Here is a 17,364-nt window from a genome sequence, read left to right on the forward strand (position 1 = left end):
TTAATAGCAAGAAATAATTTTCTAAATACAAACACTAAAGATTAAGTATAGTTGACGCTTATAACATACTTAATCCTTTTCACACACACAAAAAAACAAACATTAAGCTATGTGCAGTAATAAGTGTTTTCCTGCATTGAAAGTTTTTGATAAATTAACAGTCTGGGATACCCTGGTTGGCCAGCCGGATGAAGACTTCCGTGTAGTGACTGGTGCATGTTAAATCTGTCGAGTGACTAAGTCCTCCATTCTCCTATAACAAATCAGTACACTTAGGAGTACTAAGTTGGAAATGGATCGTTCTCTAGTTCAGGTCAAAATGACGATCTGTGGATGAATGTGTCCCCCCCCCCTATAAACTGTGTGACAGAAGTCTAATTCTTGGCCATATATAGCACCACTGAAATGGCATACAAGAACAACAACAGATTTAACAAATTACAAAAACCTTTTTGAAAACTTAACAGATTTATGATTTAAAAAATTCCTTTTTCGTAAAAAGAACTGTGATTCTATTTGTGGCTATAAAACCATTTTACTAATAATTTTAATTATATAACTCAATATCAATTTCACACATTTTATTCTTAATTTTACTCGATTAAGTAAAAAAATTTTCATTTAAAATTGTTGTCATAATTTAGTTAAAAAAAAGTTATTAGGTGTTTTTAAATAATATGTGTACTTAGCAAAAACATTTTTATGATAATTGATCACACACTGAATTGATAACTAAACCTGAATAGAATGACAAGAAGTGTAAATTAGTGAATATTTCATTGGATCATTACTTTGTTTTTATAAAATTATAATCATTATAATTTTATAAAAACACAAAAATGGAAAAATTAAATTAGTATGTAAAATGTTTTTTCAATTTGGAAACAAGATTCAATATTTTGTTAAACATAGCAATAGAGTTCAATGCGTTGATGATCAGAAAATTAATAAAATACAGTGAATATTGTAGTTAAATACTTTTTTGAGAAGTAAAATTTTTATAGGGTCCCTAAATTCATTAACAATTGTGTGACTATGAATTGTTAACTTCATTTGTTCATGAATCAAAGGAAAAAGAGATGAATAAAAACTATTTGAAATGACAAATCTGAATTTAATACAACACTAGTATTTATTGAAGAAGTAAAAGGCCAGTCAATTAACTTTATCTTTTAAAAATTTTGCTTTTATAAATTATTCTTACACCTTTATGTGAATTAAGAGTACTGAAAAGTTTTATAACAAATCAAGCAAATTAAGACTACAAAAAGGTCTTAAATACTTTGTCCATTCAGTGGAAAGTCCCTTCATTCACTGATTTAAAAAATCACAATTCAATCTTTGTTAAATTCGTGAATTGTTCTGAACCCACATGGAAATAATTTAATTAGACTTTCAAGTATTCTGCTGCTACTGATCAATGAATAGAAACCATGTGACGGAGAAAGAAAAAATATTATTATGCATTTAATATTTTTTTTTACCTATAAAAGTTTTGATCAGGGATCCCTCCCTCTTAACTCCCACCCCCACAACAACAAAGGCTCATACAAATTTTTTTTATTTAAACAATTATTTGGCTAGATCTATCTCGATTAGATTCCCAGTTTAAAATATTTTTTATAACACTATTTACAAAAGAATTAACATTGTGAAAAAGAATTTTTAAAAAAAAGAAGATTGATATGTATATCTTACATGCAAAGTGTTATATGTTGTTCTCTTTAAAAATTATATAATTTAACGATCCATTCGATTCAGGCTGTTGAACTCAAATTAAATGATAGTAAACACTTTTTAAAGTACTAGATAATTTTTGAACATGGATTAATTTGAAATTTCAGAAATTTTTTAAAATTTTATATATTTTACATATTACGAATCAAATAATTCTCTATCTGGGTGTCAATTTTATGAAAAATTAAAAATATTAAATCACAATATAGCTCTTAGAAAAAAAAATTGTTTAAAAATATCTCTTTTATCATATCACAATTTAATCATATAAAAGCATGCAATAAAAGTATAACATTTAAAAAGGTCTATTTCACAAACTTAACTAACTAGGGAAGTGTGACTCGCCAATTTTGAAATAAACTAGTGGAATGTATGCCTTATGAGGAATAATTTTAGGGGGCAACATTCGTTTCGGCCCATAGAAGGTCCTGTGAGAGATAAAAAATAATTCAATATATAGAAAAATCGGTATTTTATTACTTCAATGCATACTATTAGTTATTGTAATTGTCTCATACTCCAATTAATTTGTAATTAATTGGATAATTAATTAATTTGCTAATTAATAATTTAATTAACATTCGTTTCGGCCCATAAAAGGTCCTGTGAGAGATAAAAATAATTCAATATATAGAAAAATCCGTTTTTTATTACTTCAATGCATACTATGTATTAGTTATTGTAATTGTCTCATAATCCGATTAATTTGAAAATTAATAAATTATTCAGAAAATTAATTAATTATTAATAAATTGCTAATTAATTAATTGATTTGCAATCACATACTCCAATTAATTTGGAAAATTTAAAAAAAAAAAATTTAAAAAATTTGATGTCAAATTATTTTTTAAAATTAACCTAACAGGTTTTTCTGATAAACTACAGATATATAAAATTTTCGAAATCAATTTTGACAGTAAATATGCATTATATAATACGTGAAAGTACCACAAATTTAATTGGAGTATGAGACAATTACAATAACTAATAGCCTGCATTGAAGTAATAAAATACCGATTTTTCTATATATTGAATTATTTTTTATCTCTCACAGGACCTTCTATGGGCCGAAACGAATGTTTTCCCCTAAAATTATTCCTTATAAGGCATACACCCCACTAGTTTATTTTAAAATTGGCGAGTCACACTTCCCTAGTTTCCCTTGTAAGTCTAGTACCTCTTCCTAATATATATGTTTGCTAATAATTTGAGAACGGGAACACCAAAAGCATCAACAGTGGTTAGATACATTAATTCTATTAAATCGAATCAGAGGTGCCAAAATTAGCTATTAGTAATTAAAAGTACAATAAGACAGCATTTTTGAAATTCAACAATTTCAAGGTGTATATGTTACTGTGAATGATCGTTGTTGACAATCACAGTCGCTTTGGTAAATGTCCGAAATATATACTAGGTCTAGTTAGGTGCCACTGCATCAGTACACACTACATTGTTTCTTTTTTAAAGGTCAAGTGCTACTGTCCAGTATGCATTTAACCGGTACTCCGAACACTGATATTTCTCCTAATCTATCCTCAGCAGATATTAAAATATCGAATAAATAGAATAATATCAAATCGGATCTAACAAATATTTCGGACATTCACCCAAGCGACTATGTGATTGTTGACATTCACCAGCGAAAGTCGACATTCCCTTGATTTTGGTCATTTACGGTAACATATATATTAAATTCTAATAAGTACATAATAGATAAATTCCAACATAATTTTATAAAGTATTAATTTTTTTTTATATAATAGAAAAGGTACCGAACTAAAAATTATACAACACTTAATACCTCATTATAAAATTAAACTAATTACTTGGAATCCATGTGGTAGTTATTAATTAATTGGAGTCTTTTTATAATTTGGCATTTGAACCACTAAAGATTCTTGCACAGAACAATTCAGACTTGAGGATAGTTTTTTTTCTCTTTTCTATAAAGGAAAGATGAGATTTCTTTGCCTTTTTTCACTTATTGTTTTAGATTTATTTAAGGAGTTGAAAAAATTTATCTTAGTTAAAATGCAAACAACAAATTTCATAGCTCAAAGAAACTTATGTTAGGCAGGCTATTACGGATAATCTCAAAAATTGTAATTTTTATTGCTCAACCATAAGACTGCAATGTTGTCCATGAAATCATATTAATTATGGATAAGTCACAACAGTTAGTATTTCCATTGAATTCAAAGACAGAAAACACACATAATAAGAAATTATTTTAATTATGACTACAATTCAAAGCAGGTTATTAAAAATACAAAGCAGAGAACTTCTCTCAATCATTGATTGGCAGATAACAATTTTTTTTCCTTCAATAATAGGTTAGAAATATAATTTATTCAAAAAATTAATTCCTCTGATATATATGTCTAACAACTTTTTACAAGTGCAAATATATTTACCATTTGACATAACAATTACCGCAGGTTAAACGCCTTTTCAACACGAAACAAATATGCTACATTTCACCCATATAAGGAATGCACAAAATTTCCAAGGAAAAAAAACAACATTTAAAATACAGTTTTTGCCAAATCCTTATCCTAAAGGAAGTCATCTAGCACTTAGTCAAAAGAACCATTGCTGATTTTTACACACCCAAGACCAAAAAGTAAAATTCTATTTTACTTACTATAGAGCATTTCTCAAAATGTTCAATTTAGAAATCTCCTAATATTAATGATCCACAAACATTTCACTAAATTTTAGAACCGATCATCACAGTAGTTTATAAAATAATATTAATTTCATGATAATTGTTGCGTAATGTACTAAATATTTTACACATAGGGAGTTTCATAGACATCAAAATAGAAAAACAGCCGGTCATGATTGGCAGTAAATATGCTTGAAATGTTGTGAATTATGTTTACTCATAATTTTGAATAGTAATAGGTATTTCATTCGTAAGAAATAATTGATTTTTTAATTATTTTAGAAAGGGAGTTCTGAATAAACTGAACAGAAAAAGTGGTTAAACTGATTTCTATAAATGAGGCTCGCTTCATTATATATTAGTAATATTTATTTAAATATTTAAGCAAGCAAAAAATCTGTGCAAACATTCTATTTAATAGGGATTTTTTTCAGGAAACTTAGAATTTGAAGGAATTTTCTAAAATGTACAAAAACCAGGAGAATTTTTTATTAAACAAGGAGAAACTGAAAAAATTCAGCAGTCTACGCGAAAATCCAGTAGAGTTGGTAGCTATGGATTATCATAAAGAATAAATTTGTGAAGAAAACTATCAGTTTTGTGATCTTTATGACTGTTTGCTATTTAATGAGTAGGCAAATGGCATTTTGTTGAAATTTTTTTATAAAAATACTTCAAGCCATTTGCAAAATCAATTAAAGGAATGATTGAGTTTAACATACTTCATAAATTTTTTAGTTAAAATAGCATTGCTGCAAATGTTAGATTTAGAAATGTATCAAAACATTAAATTTTTTTACAAAATCTTTCACACAGTGAAATACAAATTATACAGTGCTTGAAACATAAAAATTATTTTTTGGTGCTACATTTATTTAGTTGCCAGCACAAATGCTCAAAATTTCCTTTCAATTAGAAACATTTTGTTAAACATAACAAACTTAATTTCCCAATCTAGAAAACAATTTGAAGTTGGGAACAGTTCTATTATCATTTCAGTATTAATTGATAGTATACAATTTTAAGCATATTGCAGAGAAATTTTTACAGGAAATGAGTGGCTGCAAAATAAATAGTTTAACTTTTTGTTACAACAGTTGATTTCAAAATGGGTCATTTTACAGGCTTTGAAAAAAAAAATAAATTATTTTAAGTTCTACGTTCTCTCTAGCCCGTGAGAGCACCACAATTGGATAAAATGAGAAAATGCATTCTGAGAATGATGCAAAACAAAAAATTTATTTTTAAATTTGAGTTACGATTTATATAAATTCTTTTGTAAAATCTTGCATAAAATTACCAATTAAAATCATAAAGAGTTATGGATAAACAGAGTAACAAGTGCTCCAAGAAAAAAAATGACAAAAAAGAAGGAACACATAGACAAATTCATCTTGTGCATTCCATACATAGAGTTACTCAAAATAAAAAGTAATTAGTCTTGTTTTATGTATGTACAGGTAAATAATGTATCACACAGATTGTGATAAGTTATTTCAGTAAGTGTGATTGCAGGACAACCAGTCCTTCAAATTAATTGATTTTAGCTGTGAGCAAAATTGTTCGAAAATATTCCAGATTCCAATTGGATGTGAAGAACGGGCTGACTTCCAGTAACATTGGTGCTTGCCATTGGGGGTGGTGGGGGAGGCTGGCGTCTTGTATTTTGCTTTTGTCTAACCTGGTTTGCTATAAAAGAAAATAGAACACATTGAATAACCTAAACACACCACAAAAACTACACATAATTTCCTGTATACGGAACCCTTACCTACAGCAAAGGTTCCCAACTAGTAAGGAATTTTATAGTTTGAAGAGGGAAATGAAGTTTGCATTATAAATCAAGAATATTATGACTGACTGTTTTTTAAGAAAATTAATTTAGGGTATAAATTAGCAAGCTCTGATGAGAAACTTAGTTTAAAATCTATTTAGTTTGTCTGTTTAAAAAGCTCAGGGCATTTTATCAGATGCATTTTTTGCACTGCAATTTCCTTCTGAAACTCATCATGGAAGAGAAATAAGTCGCAGAATTTTTGTCTTAATGGTGCGAGTCTTAAACCTTCAAATCAGAAAGCAGTTTTTGTTTTGCCTTTGCAAGTGCTATTCTCCATATCCAAGAATGAATGAAAATGACAGGCATCCCAGTTCTGAGTGTTTGCATGGCTCTTTATAATGGGCAGTCCTTACGATTGACTTGGTTTTAAAGTACATTTTTCTTTATCGATGAACACATTAACGTAAGGAAAAATATAAAATTGAAAAAGTAGGGTTTTAAATGCTGGGAGCTAAATTTCTCTCCTGCACATCACTTCCCTCTAAAATCATCTAGCACTATCCCGAGAGAAAGAGCCTATCTCTTTTATAACTAGTTCCTTCCCCAAATGATACTCCCCTTCTCTCACCATCAGGCCAGGGATCAATGACATTTGAGAGGGAGTCAGAACGTCGACAAAATTTTAATAAAAAACAACTAATAGCACAGTCTTTTTTTATTACTTGAAGTATTAATAATTTATTTTACTTAATTATTGGTTTGTTTACATAAAAAAAAACTATGAAAACATTGATTTATTAAAATTTTCCTCGATTTTATTGTTTAACTTTAAAATTTGTTTGAAGACTGGAATGTGCTTCTAGAAATATTGAAAAAGGGGGAAATGGTACAAAATAGATTGGGAACCATTGATCGATTATTACAAAGTAAAAATGAGTCTGTCATTTATAAAAATCAAATCTATTTTGAGAACATATGATTTTATAACGCGGATAATTTTATAAACCAGAAAGGATCACTTTATTAACAAAATTTTCAAAGCTACACTTTGCAAATACATTAAAAGCTAAATTGATCGCTACATTTATATTTTATTTTTACTGTTTCTAGATATGACATTTTAATTGGATAAGTTCTTTTTTTTAAAAAAAATTTAGTTTTTTTTTTTTAATATTAGCATATTTGTTTGATTAGCAAAATTTAAAGTTAAAGATTTTACATGGTTTGAAAGATTATAAAAGTTTTGTAACTTTCAGCACTTTTTTTTTTTGCAATAAAGTTCATTTTTTAACAACAAGAGCTTTTCTGATATTTATTGCAGATATATTGGGTGCACAAATAAGTTGCCGCCATTCGTCACAATATGGCATTACCAGAAGGTTATGTAGAAATTGACTGTTGTTAAACGTCTTATTGTAAGTTTGTTCATCTCGTAACAACATAACCTTAAAGTTTTCGTGATTTTGTATTAGCATTACGTAATTGTTTTTGTGCAAAAATGTAGTTTTGTGCCAAATAAGCGTCATTAGCGGGAGCTTTTGATTTCCTTCTTTAATTTGAAGAAATCTCCAGTAGAGGTACATTGATAACTCGAAGAAGCATATGATGAGGCTGCTTTAAGAGAGAAGTTGGCGTGAGTGGTTTCAGAAGTTTAAACATGGTGAGTTTGGCGAGGTAGGTCGAAATTGTACGAAGTGACAAGGAATTGGAAGATTCATCCCAAACTCAAACAGAACTTGCTCTTACATTACAAGTGACTCAGCAAGCAATTTCACATCGTTTAAAACTGTTTGGAAGGATCCAAAAACAAGGAAGTTGGGTACCATAGGAGCTGAAGCCAAGAGACATTGAACCTCGATTTTGCATGAAAATTGACTTTGCTATTTGGAAAAAACCACTTTATTTTCTCTGATTTATTAATTTCCTTAAAAATTTCACTTACCTCTTTCTTTAATTGTGTCGGCATACGATTTTCAGTTTTGAGCGTGATTTCATAGTGTTTCCCAATACTGATTTATTTATTTTTTTACCCTCCCCGTGCGAAGAACGGGTATTCAACTAGTTAGAAATAAAAATGTCAAATTGCAATTTATCCAATCCTTTAATTTGTTTAACTATTGAAAATAAAAATGCATGTACAATTAACTAATAATAAACATTTAACAATCATCTTATTCTTTATACGTAAAATCAGTTTTCATTTACTTCCTTTTTTACTCTTCTTTTACCCCAAAGCAAAAAAAAAAAAAAAAAAAAAAAANAAAAGTAATGAAGCCTTCTGTACTCCAAGTTCATTTTTTAGTTTTATATGAATAAGACCGAAATTTGAAACTGTTCTTTCGAATGATACTCAACCGTATAGACCAGAGTGTTGACCTAAGTTATGACATATAACTTAATAAAATAACAAGTAATTAAGAAATTAATTTTAATAACTGTACTAAATATTCATAGTAACTCAACTAAAATCTTAAATTGAGTGATTTAAAAAATTTAAATTAACTCATTTAATCAAATATTTATATATTTTGTAAATTATAAATAGATTACTTATAAGGCAATATATTACATTTATGATTTACAGGATATATTCGTGGACATATAAGCACGAGTGCATATAAATCTCAGTCCCTAATATTTCCTCAGAATAAGGTTTATTATTTTTTTTTAAATCAAAATTTTCTCAAAAATGTTTATATCTCTCTTTCTTTTAGTACAATAACTTTTTAAAAATATTTTTGGGAAGTAAAATTTATACAAGAAAAGAAATTTATTATGATTTTACAAAATTTTTGAATAAACGAGAATACGTTAAAAATTATAAGAAATCAAAATATATTGAAATAGTAAATTAAATTAAAGGTTCCACTCATAAACTTCAGGAATTCTAATAAATACACAAATTGACATTTAATGTTTTTTAACAAGGAAAAATTTGGAAAGTGACAAATTTTTTAATACTAAAAAATTTTGTAGGAACTTTTTTAGACTGATAAGTTTTCTTTGGACTGCCTGAATTTCCCTCAAAAACTCGGTTCGGATGGATTCGGTTCATATTCTGCTAACCTGCGCAACATGTAAGTCATAATAACAAGCATTAAGTATCAAGAAATTTATTTTTTAATAAGTTGAGATCAGACAATTATTGGCGACAACTTTAGTTTTACTTAGTCTAAAAAACCTGAATAATAAATAATTAAAATCAATATTTAGATTGATGATAATTAACAACTCATTGTTATTAGTTGTAATATATTAAGAGTACCAACCCAATTAATAATTTAACAATTTTGGCTATATTTTTAATAAATGATATATCAGGGTGCATATCCATATTTTTCAACAAAAAATAAACACCTTTTAAGTACTTTTTAAGCATTCAAAAAATATCTTTAATCACTCACCAAAAATAATCATAATTAGGATCAGTAATAAAGTTATTTTTTTCTATCATTTAAAGTTCTTAATTTATAAATATAAAATCAATAAAATTCAAAAACTTTACATAATCATGATAAAAATAACTAGCTTCTGATAAATATTGGAGAGAAAATTGTGAAAATCAAGCATTTTTTTTAAAATTTAGGATGACAATCGACACAGCAAAGAAAAAATCTATTTTTAAAATATAGAAAGTCAAGCACTTTTTACAAACCCAGAATAAAAAAAGTACCTTTAAGCACTTTCAAAAAATGTAAATCAAAAATAAGCACTTTTTAAAAATGCTATGCACCCAGATAATATAAATGTTAATTACAGTAGTACATAATGCAAGTATTGTGCATGATTTAATGTCTAATAAAATGTCCCCAATGTTAACAAAGAAACTTGTCCCAAGTTGTCAGATTTCGATAATTTTTGACATGTCTAATCAAAAGCCAGTTTTTTAATGTCAAAATCCAAGCTTGTAATTAGGATATGCACACTAATAATAAAAATTTCCTCTTCCTATTGTTAAAAGTTCTTCATAAAAACATTAACAAAATGCAAAATAATTTCTAAAGACTTACATGATCATGATAAAATAACTAGTGCTTGACAAAGAACTCTTTTCTCGAATTTTAAAGATATTCAACATTAAGTGGTTCATTTTATTTTTAAATTAATAATTGTTGAATTCCATGCCAACTGAAACCAGTAGTAGAACAGAAGGGAAATCACACAGGTATTTCATCATAAAAAATGTTTTATATATATGTGAAAACAAAAAAATTGTGCAATGTTTAATTAAATGGCATGATATTTCCCTGTAACTATTTGTCAAATTTGCAAAATGTCCCCTCTGTTACATTGCATTTTTTGAAGTTAATAAAAATGTGTAAGCAATTTTAAAAGTCTAATAACAAATTATTTTACCTTGAAATATGATAGTTAAAAAAAAGTTACAAATAATGTTTAGGGTGTTCCAAATCACAGAATATAGCGGAAATAACAGTGCATGTCAAAAATGAGGAATTTTCTTTGTCCCCTCTGTTACGGATGCTTTTAAGGCTCTATTATTATTTTACGCAATTAAATAAACATTGCACCTTAAAGTAGCATATTATTGCACAATTTTTTGTTTTCACACATATTTAATAAATTTTTAGGATAAAATACCTGCATGATTTCCCCTCTGTTACGCTTGGAATTCTACAATTACTTTATTTAATTATGTAAAAAAATTAATTCAAAATTATAATTCAACTATTATTTAAAAAGGTTATAGAGTGTATTTTTTTAGATTGAATCAAGAGTTATTTATAAAAGCACATTCAACAAAACATTAAAAAGATTAATATTATTGATTATACTGAATTTATAAGGATATGTAAATAATTAAGCAATAAGAAAACTAATAACAATTTTTGAGTAAAATTTATAATTTTGACTTATATAACAAATGTAAATTAGAGAATTGCCCCTAAAAATGTTTATGATTATTATTTGTTACTTGGTTCAATATTTCTTTAATGAAATGATTAAAAAAATTTAATAATTTTGAAATGTAAATACAATGAGTATTGAAGCTAAAAATTTTTGTCAGAAGTAAATTATTACAGGTTCCCTACATTCATAATATTTAACAAATCTGAGATAAATGAATTTTTTGATTTCAATTGTTTACAAATAAAATCATTAAGAGATTAATTGAAGTTTTTAAAATGACAAACCTGAATTTTTTTTTTTACATAACTAAACATAAGATTTTTTTGCTGCTTTTAAAATATTAAAAGTAATAATATAATAATTAATAAAAAGTAATAAAGTTCAATAAAAAATTATAAAAACATTATGCAATTGGTGGACAGGTAAAAATATTAATCTTAAAATTCTTAATTAATTCTTTCATTTACTGAATAAAAGAAAGATGGAAATTTTGAGGCGATAAAGCTTTGGGATTTTTCACTGCTCTGGGGATCCACATGAAAATACATAATCAGTGAATGAGATCCCCAAGTCAAGATAATGGTACTGAACTATAAATAGAATATCACGACATTTGCTCGACGATGGCGCATCACCAACGATGAAATCAAAAAGAGAAGTAAAATTTTCTATTGCTGTTAGGGGAAAAAATTTGAAAATGCTTAGTTGGCCCCCGTAATTAGCAAAAAATTGAAAGATTTTTGCTGTTCGATACCAGAGGGTGGAAATTGAAGTCCAGAATTGAGAATCTCTAGCAAAATGCCACAAAGTTGCACATGAGAGGGCAAAAATCCTTCAAACAGAATCCAACTCAGTATACGCATATGCGGATCTGCAAGTATTTCATCAAACATGTAAAACAAATGGTGTTTTCATACACTACGGACCAAGGGTACGCCGAAATAGATTGCGATTCAATTAATTGTGAAAATGTCGAATAGAACAAGGTCTTTTTGAATAATTCATGACAAAAATAAACACGGTAAAGAAAAAATATCTTATTTTGAAAAAGGGGAAATTGAGCACTTTTTAAAAACACCCACTGAAAAAAGCACCTTTAAAGGCTTTTAAAAAAGGAAAGTCGAAAATAAGCACCTTTAAGCCCTTTTTAAGAAATGCTACGCACCCTGTAATATGTTTTGTATTTGGATAAGTAAAAAAAAAAAAAAATTATCATCTGATAGTCTATAAAAGATGGAATCTTTATCCCATCTTTTATAGACTTATAGTTAATCATAACCCTGCTGAAAAAGCTGTGTGAAATAATCAAATCCTCATTAAAATTCCTTCATTCTGGGTATTTTCTAAGTAAAATTTTATTGTTAACAATTTTTATTTTTTTTAGAATGTAATAAATTACTTGATTGTACAGTGTGTTTGTATTTGTTAATTATGGTTTCATGTCATAAAAATTCCCTCTGATCCAATTCATGAAAACTTATTACACTCTTTATAATTGTGAAAAAACAAGAGCATACCCAAAATGAAACAATTTTAAAGTTTATTTATTGGTAACAGTATATTGTAACCCTATTAATATTGTTCAATTTTGGGTATTCTAGTTTTTCCCCAATTTTAATGAACATAATAAGTCTTTATTTGTAGAATCATGTCGATAATCATTATATGCTGAAAAAACTTAATGATAATCAAACTCTAATTAAAATTACTTCTTTCTGATAAAGAGTGCAATCACTTTTTAGAAGTTCATCTTACAAGAGTTCACCTAGTTAGCAAAAAATCTAAAATAAAGTATTTTTATGCAAACCTTTACTGGGATAATTTTTCGTTGAATTAGAAAATCTGTCAGGTTTTGGCAAACTTTGTGCTGGATGAAATTTAAACCGGTCTTCAAATTCTAAAGAAAAAAATTAATCTCAGTATAAGTTCACAATTTATAAAAATATTAGCAAAACATTTGAATAATTCTAAGACAATTAAATAAAACCAATTTTAACACCTAATAAAGTGATGGTTATAAGAACATAGAAAATTTAAAAGTATACTAAAAGTACAATAAAAAAAAGCATATCACCTTGAATAGCTTTAGTTTTAATGATCCAATTTTCATGTAATAAGTGTCAATCCTAGTGGTTAAAATGTTGACCTAATGCTAATTAATTAGCGTTATTGAGTAATGAAATCAGAGAGAAATATGCTTTCGCTGAAAAAACATGTTCTGTATGGAGGTATTTGTTTGACTATCAAAAATAAGGGGGATAGCCACAATCTGGTAAAAAGAGTTTCAATAGGGATGAAAAAACAGGTAAGAAGGGTGATCAAAAAATTATATTACTAGATCAATTTAATTTGTTGTATTTCACCATTTCTATTGAATTTAAGGAAACTAAAACCTTTTTTGCTTAAAACTATAACATTCGTTCATTCAATAAAATTTTTTTAAAAATCTATTTAATCATAATCAAAAGGATTTTGATACATAAGGTATGCTAATCTTTACATAATTTAAACCTATGTCATTTTAGGTGCTTTCATTTAAATCACACTAGAGCTGTACAATGGTCTGGGAAACATTGTGGATCAGAAGACAGGTCATAAAATTTTTTTTTTGTGAGGCTACTTCCTCAATTTACATGTAGATCAGAAGGGGAATAAATTTTTTTTCCAGATTCCTATACTCACGGTACTGCTTAGCGACCGACCACAAGACTTTCGACATAATATGACACATTTGGTGAGTTCACAAACGTAGTTTAATATTTTCGCTTACCAGATAGGCTGATACATCAAATAGAATTTTTGCATGCATCACATTATTCATGAAGCTGATTGTTAAGTTTTAAATCATTTAACATATATCGTTAACGGAAATTTATAATAGCATATTAATGTAATTTACACCAAAAAATAATAATTCATAAAATGTTAATAAGTTTAGACACAGATTCAAATAAGTTTATCATAAAATGTAGTGTAATAAGGTAATATCATACAATTATGTTAAGAGTAAAGAAACAACTCTTTCAGTTTAAGTCTTAATTTAGAAAACAATCAAAATCATAATAATAGCAGAGTAAAATAAATATCACAGCCTTTGAATGTGGCAAACAAAAGTATTTTACAGGAAAACAATACCTTTATGATTTTTGTTAATTTTAAGCTGATGACAACTAAAAAAATATGGAAATTTATGCGGGATAAATGCAACATATTATGCGATTTTCAAGCCGATGAAAATGTACTGACAACAATGATAACTGCTACCAGGGTTGGCAAGATTTTGCCGCAGGTGGAAAAAACCATGGTAAATACCGGTAAAAACCGTCCTGGCAAAAACAGGTTTTTGCCAAGCAAAGTGGCAAAAAGTGGCAAAAACCTATATTTTCCAAGATGAGAGGACAAAAACACATTTTTGTGACAAAATTATTCCTAAAATTGAAATATATACTATAAATATGAATAATTACAAAAAAATTAACAAAATTTTTATTCCATAATGAAATCATAATGTAATAATACACCATTTTAGTAGTTTAAAGCATTATTGATTGGAAAATTTGCAATTATTTTCTTTTTCCAGTGAAATGAACTTATTTTAAATTAATATAACTATAATTTAAAGCATAAAATATCTATCAAGATGTGTAGTTAATTATTGTACAAATAATACTTTTTTATAATAAATAATAATAATATTATACAAATAATAATATTTATTCATTTGTAAAAAAAACATTTATTTAAGGATTCTAAAATGAAAAGAGGTCAAAAACTTTCAATCTTTTAAAAATTATTGCCTTTATATTAATTATTAATATGTTAAAAATAATTTTTTCATGTATTGTATCAAAATTATTATTCCTTAGGATTGACTTAAATTTGTTTCAAGTATTTTGTAATAATATTTAATCAGCAATTTAGATAATTTGGTTTTTGCCGGTTCTTACAATTTTTGCCGGTTTTTACCAGGTTTTTGCCACTGTCCTGGCAAAAACTCCAACCCTGACTGCTACACCATCATTACCATCATAACTGCTACACCATCATAAATAATTAAATTTAATAGCCTATTTTGAACATCAAATAATAATTTATACACCCCCTCTTTCATTATCAATAAAATAATATTAAAAAAAAAAACTTTAAGAATATACTCATAACTTATATTATGAAATATAATAATCTTATCCCCTAAATAAAAGAACAATTAAAGTAGTAAAAGAACTTGAATGAATGATTTTTTTAAAATAAAATCATCCAAATTTAATTAAATCACAATTTAAATTATGCCAACCCAGATAATTACAAAAAGAAATATTTTTATATTGAAATGAATTAAAATAATGCAGAAAAGTTCTTTAGCAAGGCTCAAATAATTGGACTAAAAATACATCCTTTCAGTCATGATATTTCTAAAATATGAATCTAGAAAAAATTTATAAAACTTTACACTTTTTGCCCCAAAAAACAAGTATCTGGCACTGAATATCAATAAGAAAGTTTTTTTGAAGAACCTGGTTATGAATTTGAAAAAACAAATGCCACTTTGTAATTACAAAGTGCCACTTTGTAATTACAAAGTGGCATTTGTTCATTCAAATTCATAACCATTGCAACATGATTTTCTTCTATGTTGAAATGGTAAATTTTTTTTTGCTTTTTTAACCAGAACTTAAACAGTGCCGCCTAAGAAAGAATGTGTAGAATCTAAAATTATCAAAGATAAATTTTGATCAACAATCTTTTTTACTTAATTTTCCTTGTTTTTTATTTTATTTAGTAACCCCTATAACTTTTCTTATAATTTACCGAAGAACGATGCCCAATATTTTTATCAGCATATTTACTTTTTCTTTTTTGAAAAATTAATTTACAATGTATAAGAGCTTAAATATTTATGAACAGTTCATTAATAAAACTTATTATAATGGACTGTCTTGAAAAATTAAATAAAACTGAGTTAGTTTAAACATATTTTCAACTATTATTCTTAGAAAAAGCTTCATGGAAATAGAACATCAAGTTTAAAAATTGAAGAGTAGTCGTTTCATTTGTGGCGTAACTACCACTACGATTATGAACCATCAATTCACTACTATATGAGACTCTCTTCAATCTTTTAATAGATGGTCTTTCACCACACATTTCACAAATGATCTGCTTTCAAACTTAGCACATTAATTTTTAATTTGTTAGTATTATGAGAAAGAAATTAGATTATGAAGTCTTTCCTCTCTACAAAAAGTAGTGAGATATTTAAGTCCCACTGCGACGCTCATAACCTGACGTCTATTTCTTGGCTATTGTTTTTAAACAATGCTAAGGACACAAAATTTTTTCTTTCCATTTTTTCTTGCTGCATTTAGAATAGCTTCATATTTATAGTGTTTAAAAGAGCACATTTAAAAAGTGAGTGAAAGGACAAGAACAGATAAAGAAGATAAACTTTGAATATCGATGGAAACACAGGCAGACAGACTTTGTTTTAGTTTAAATAGGAAAAGCTTTCATTAAATTTTTTTTATCAATTCTTTATATCATTATTATAATTATTCTTTTTAATTATTAATGAATGATTCAGAAAAGAAAATTCAACTTATTACTTTTGCCTACTTTTTTATTTCATATTTTGTTTTGTATTATATGCTGCTTATAATATTAAATAAATGTATTTTGTAAAGTAAAAACACTATTTAGTTAAAGTATTTAAAAAAGGACACCATTTTAAAGAAAAAACAAACAAACTAAATAATAAAAAAGAAAGGCAATATATATTTTGAACTGTATAGATCAGTGTTTCCCAACGTGGGGCCCACGCCCCACTGGGGGGCAATTTGATTGTTAAGGGGGGCAATTCAAAAATGGACTCGACACGAGTTTAACCCTTTTGCTCCGGGCCATTTAAATGCAATGCTAGATTTCGGTGCCAAAATTGAAAGAAAAAATCAAATTCTTAAATAATTGCAGCCAATAAATATTATAAATTCTTTTGACTAGACCAGAATATCAAATGGGTTTTTGGCGTCGTCAAGTTAACCTCTCTGCAGCAGACTCCACGTGGACTTTTATACTTTAAAGAAAAATTTTGAAAAGAGGACAACAGTAAAGTCTCTATTTACTGCTCACACTTCAACTCATAATCGTATTCTTGAGGCTAGTTATCAAATTTTTTTATTCATCGCTAAATCTGGAAAAAATCATACGGCAGGAGAGAATTTAATAAAACCATCAATATTAGCATCTATTAAAACGGTTCTTGAAAGTCAGTAACAATACTGTTAGCAGAAGAATACCACTCAGTAACAATACT

The 17,364-nt window shown here is 27.1% G+C and overlaps 1 protein-coding gene across 2 annotated transcripts in view; it reads right to left on the reverse strand.

Moving 5' to 3' along the window:
- Positions 1–3,955: 3,955 nt before the first annotated feature.
- Positions 3,956–17,364, reverse strand: part of LOC107444906 (WAS/WASL-interacting protein family member 1) — a 32,370-nt gene continuing 18,961 nt past the window's right edge. For both annotated transcript variants that reach the window (XM_016059172.3, XM_016059173.4), the window contains exons 5-6: positions 12,862–12,951; positions 3,956–6,097 (exon numbers count right to left, since the gene is read on the reverse strand). In XM_016059172.3, coding sequence (XP_015914658.2) covers positions 5,952–6,097; positions 12,862–12,951 — 236 coding nt within the window. In that variant the 3' untranslated portion in view covers positions 3,956–5,951. The remainder of the gene's footprint in view (positions 6,098–12,861; positions 12,952–17,364) is intronic.

The sequence above is a fragment of the Parasteatoda tepidariorum genome, chromosome 3 (genome assembly GCF_043381705.1).
Source record: "Parasteatoda tepidariorum isolate YZ-2023 chromosome 3, CAS_Ptep_4.0, whole genome shotgun sequence".
Lineage (NCBI taxonomy): Eukaryota > Metazoa > Arthropoda > Arachnida > Araneae > Theridiidae > Parasteatoda > Parasteatoda tepidariorum.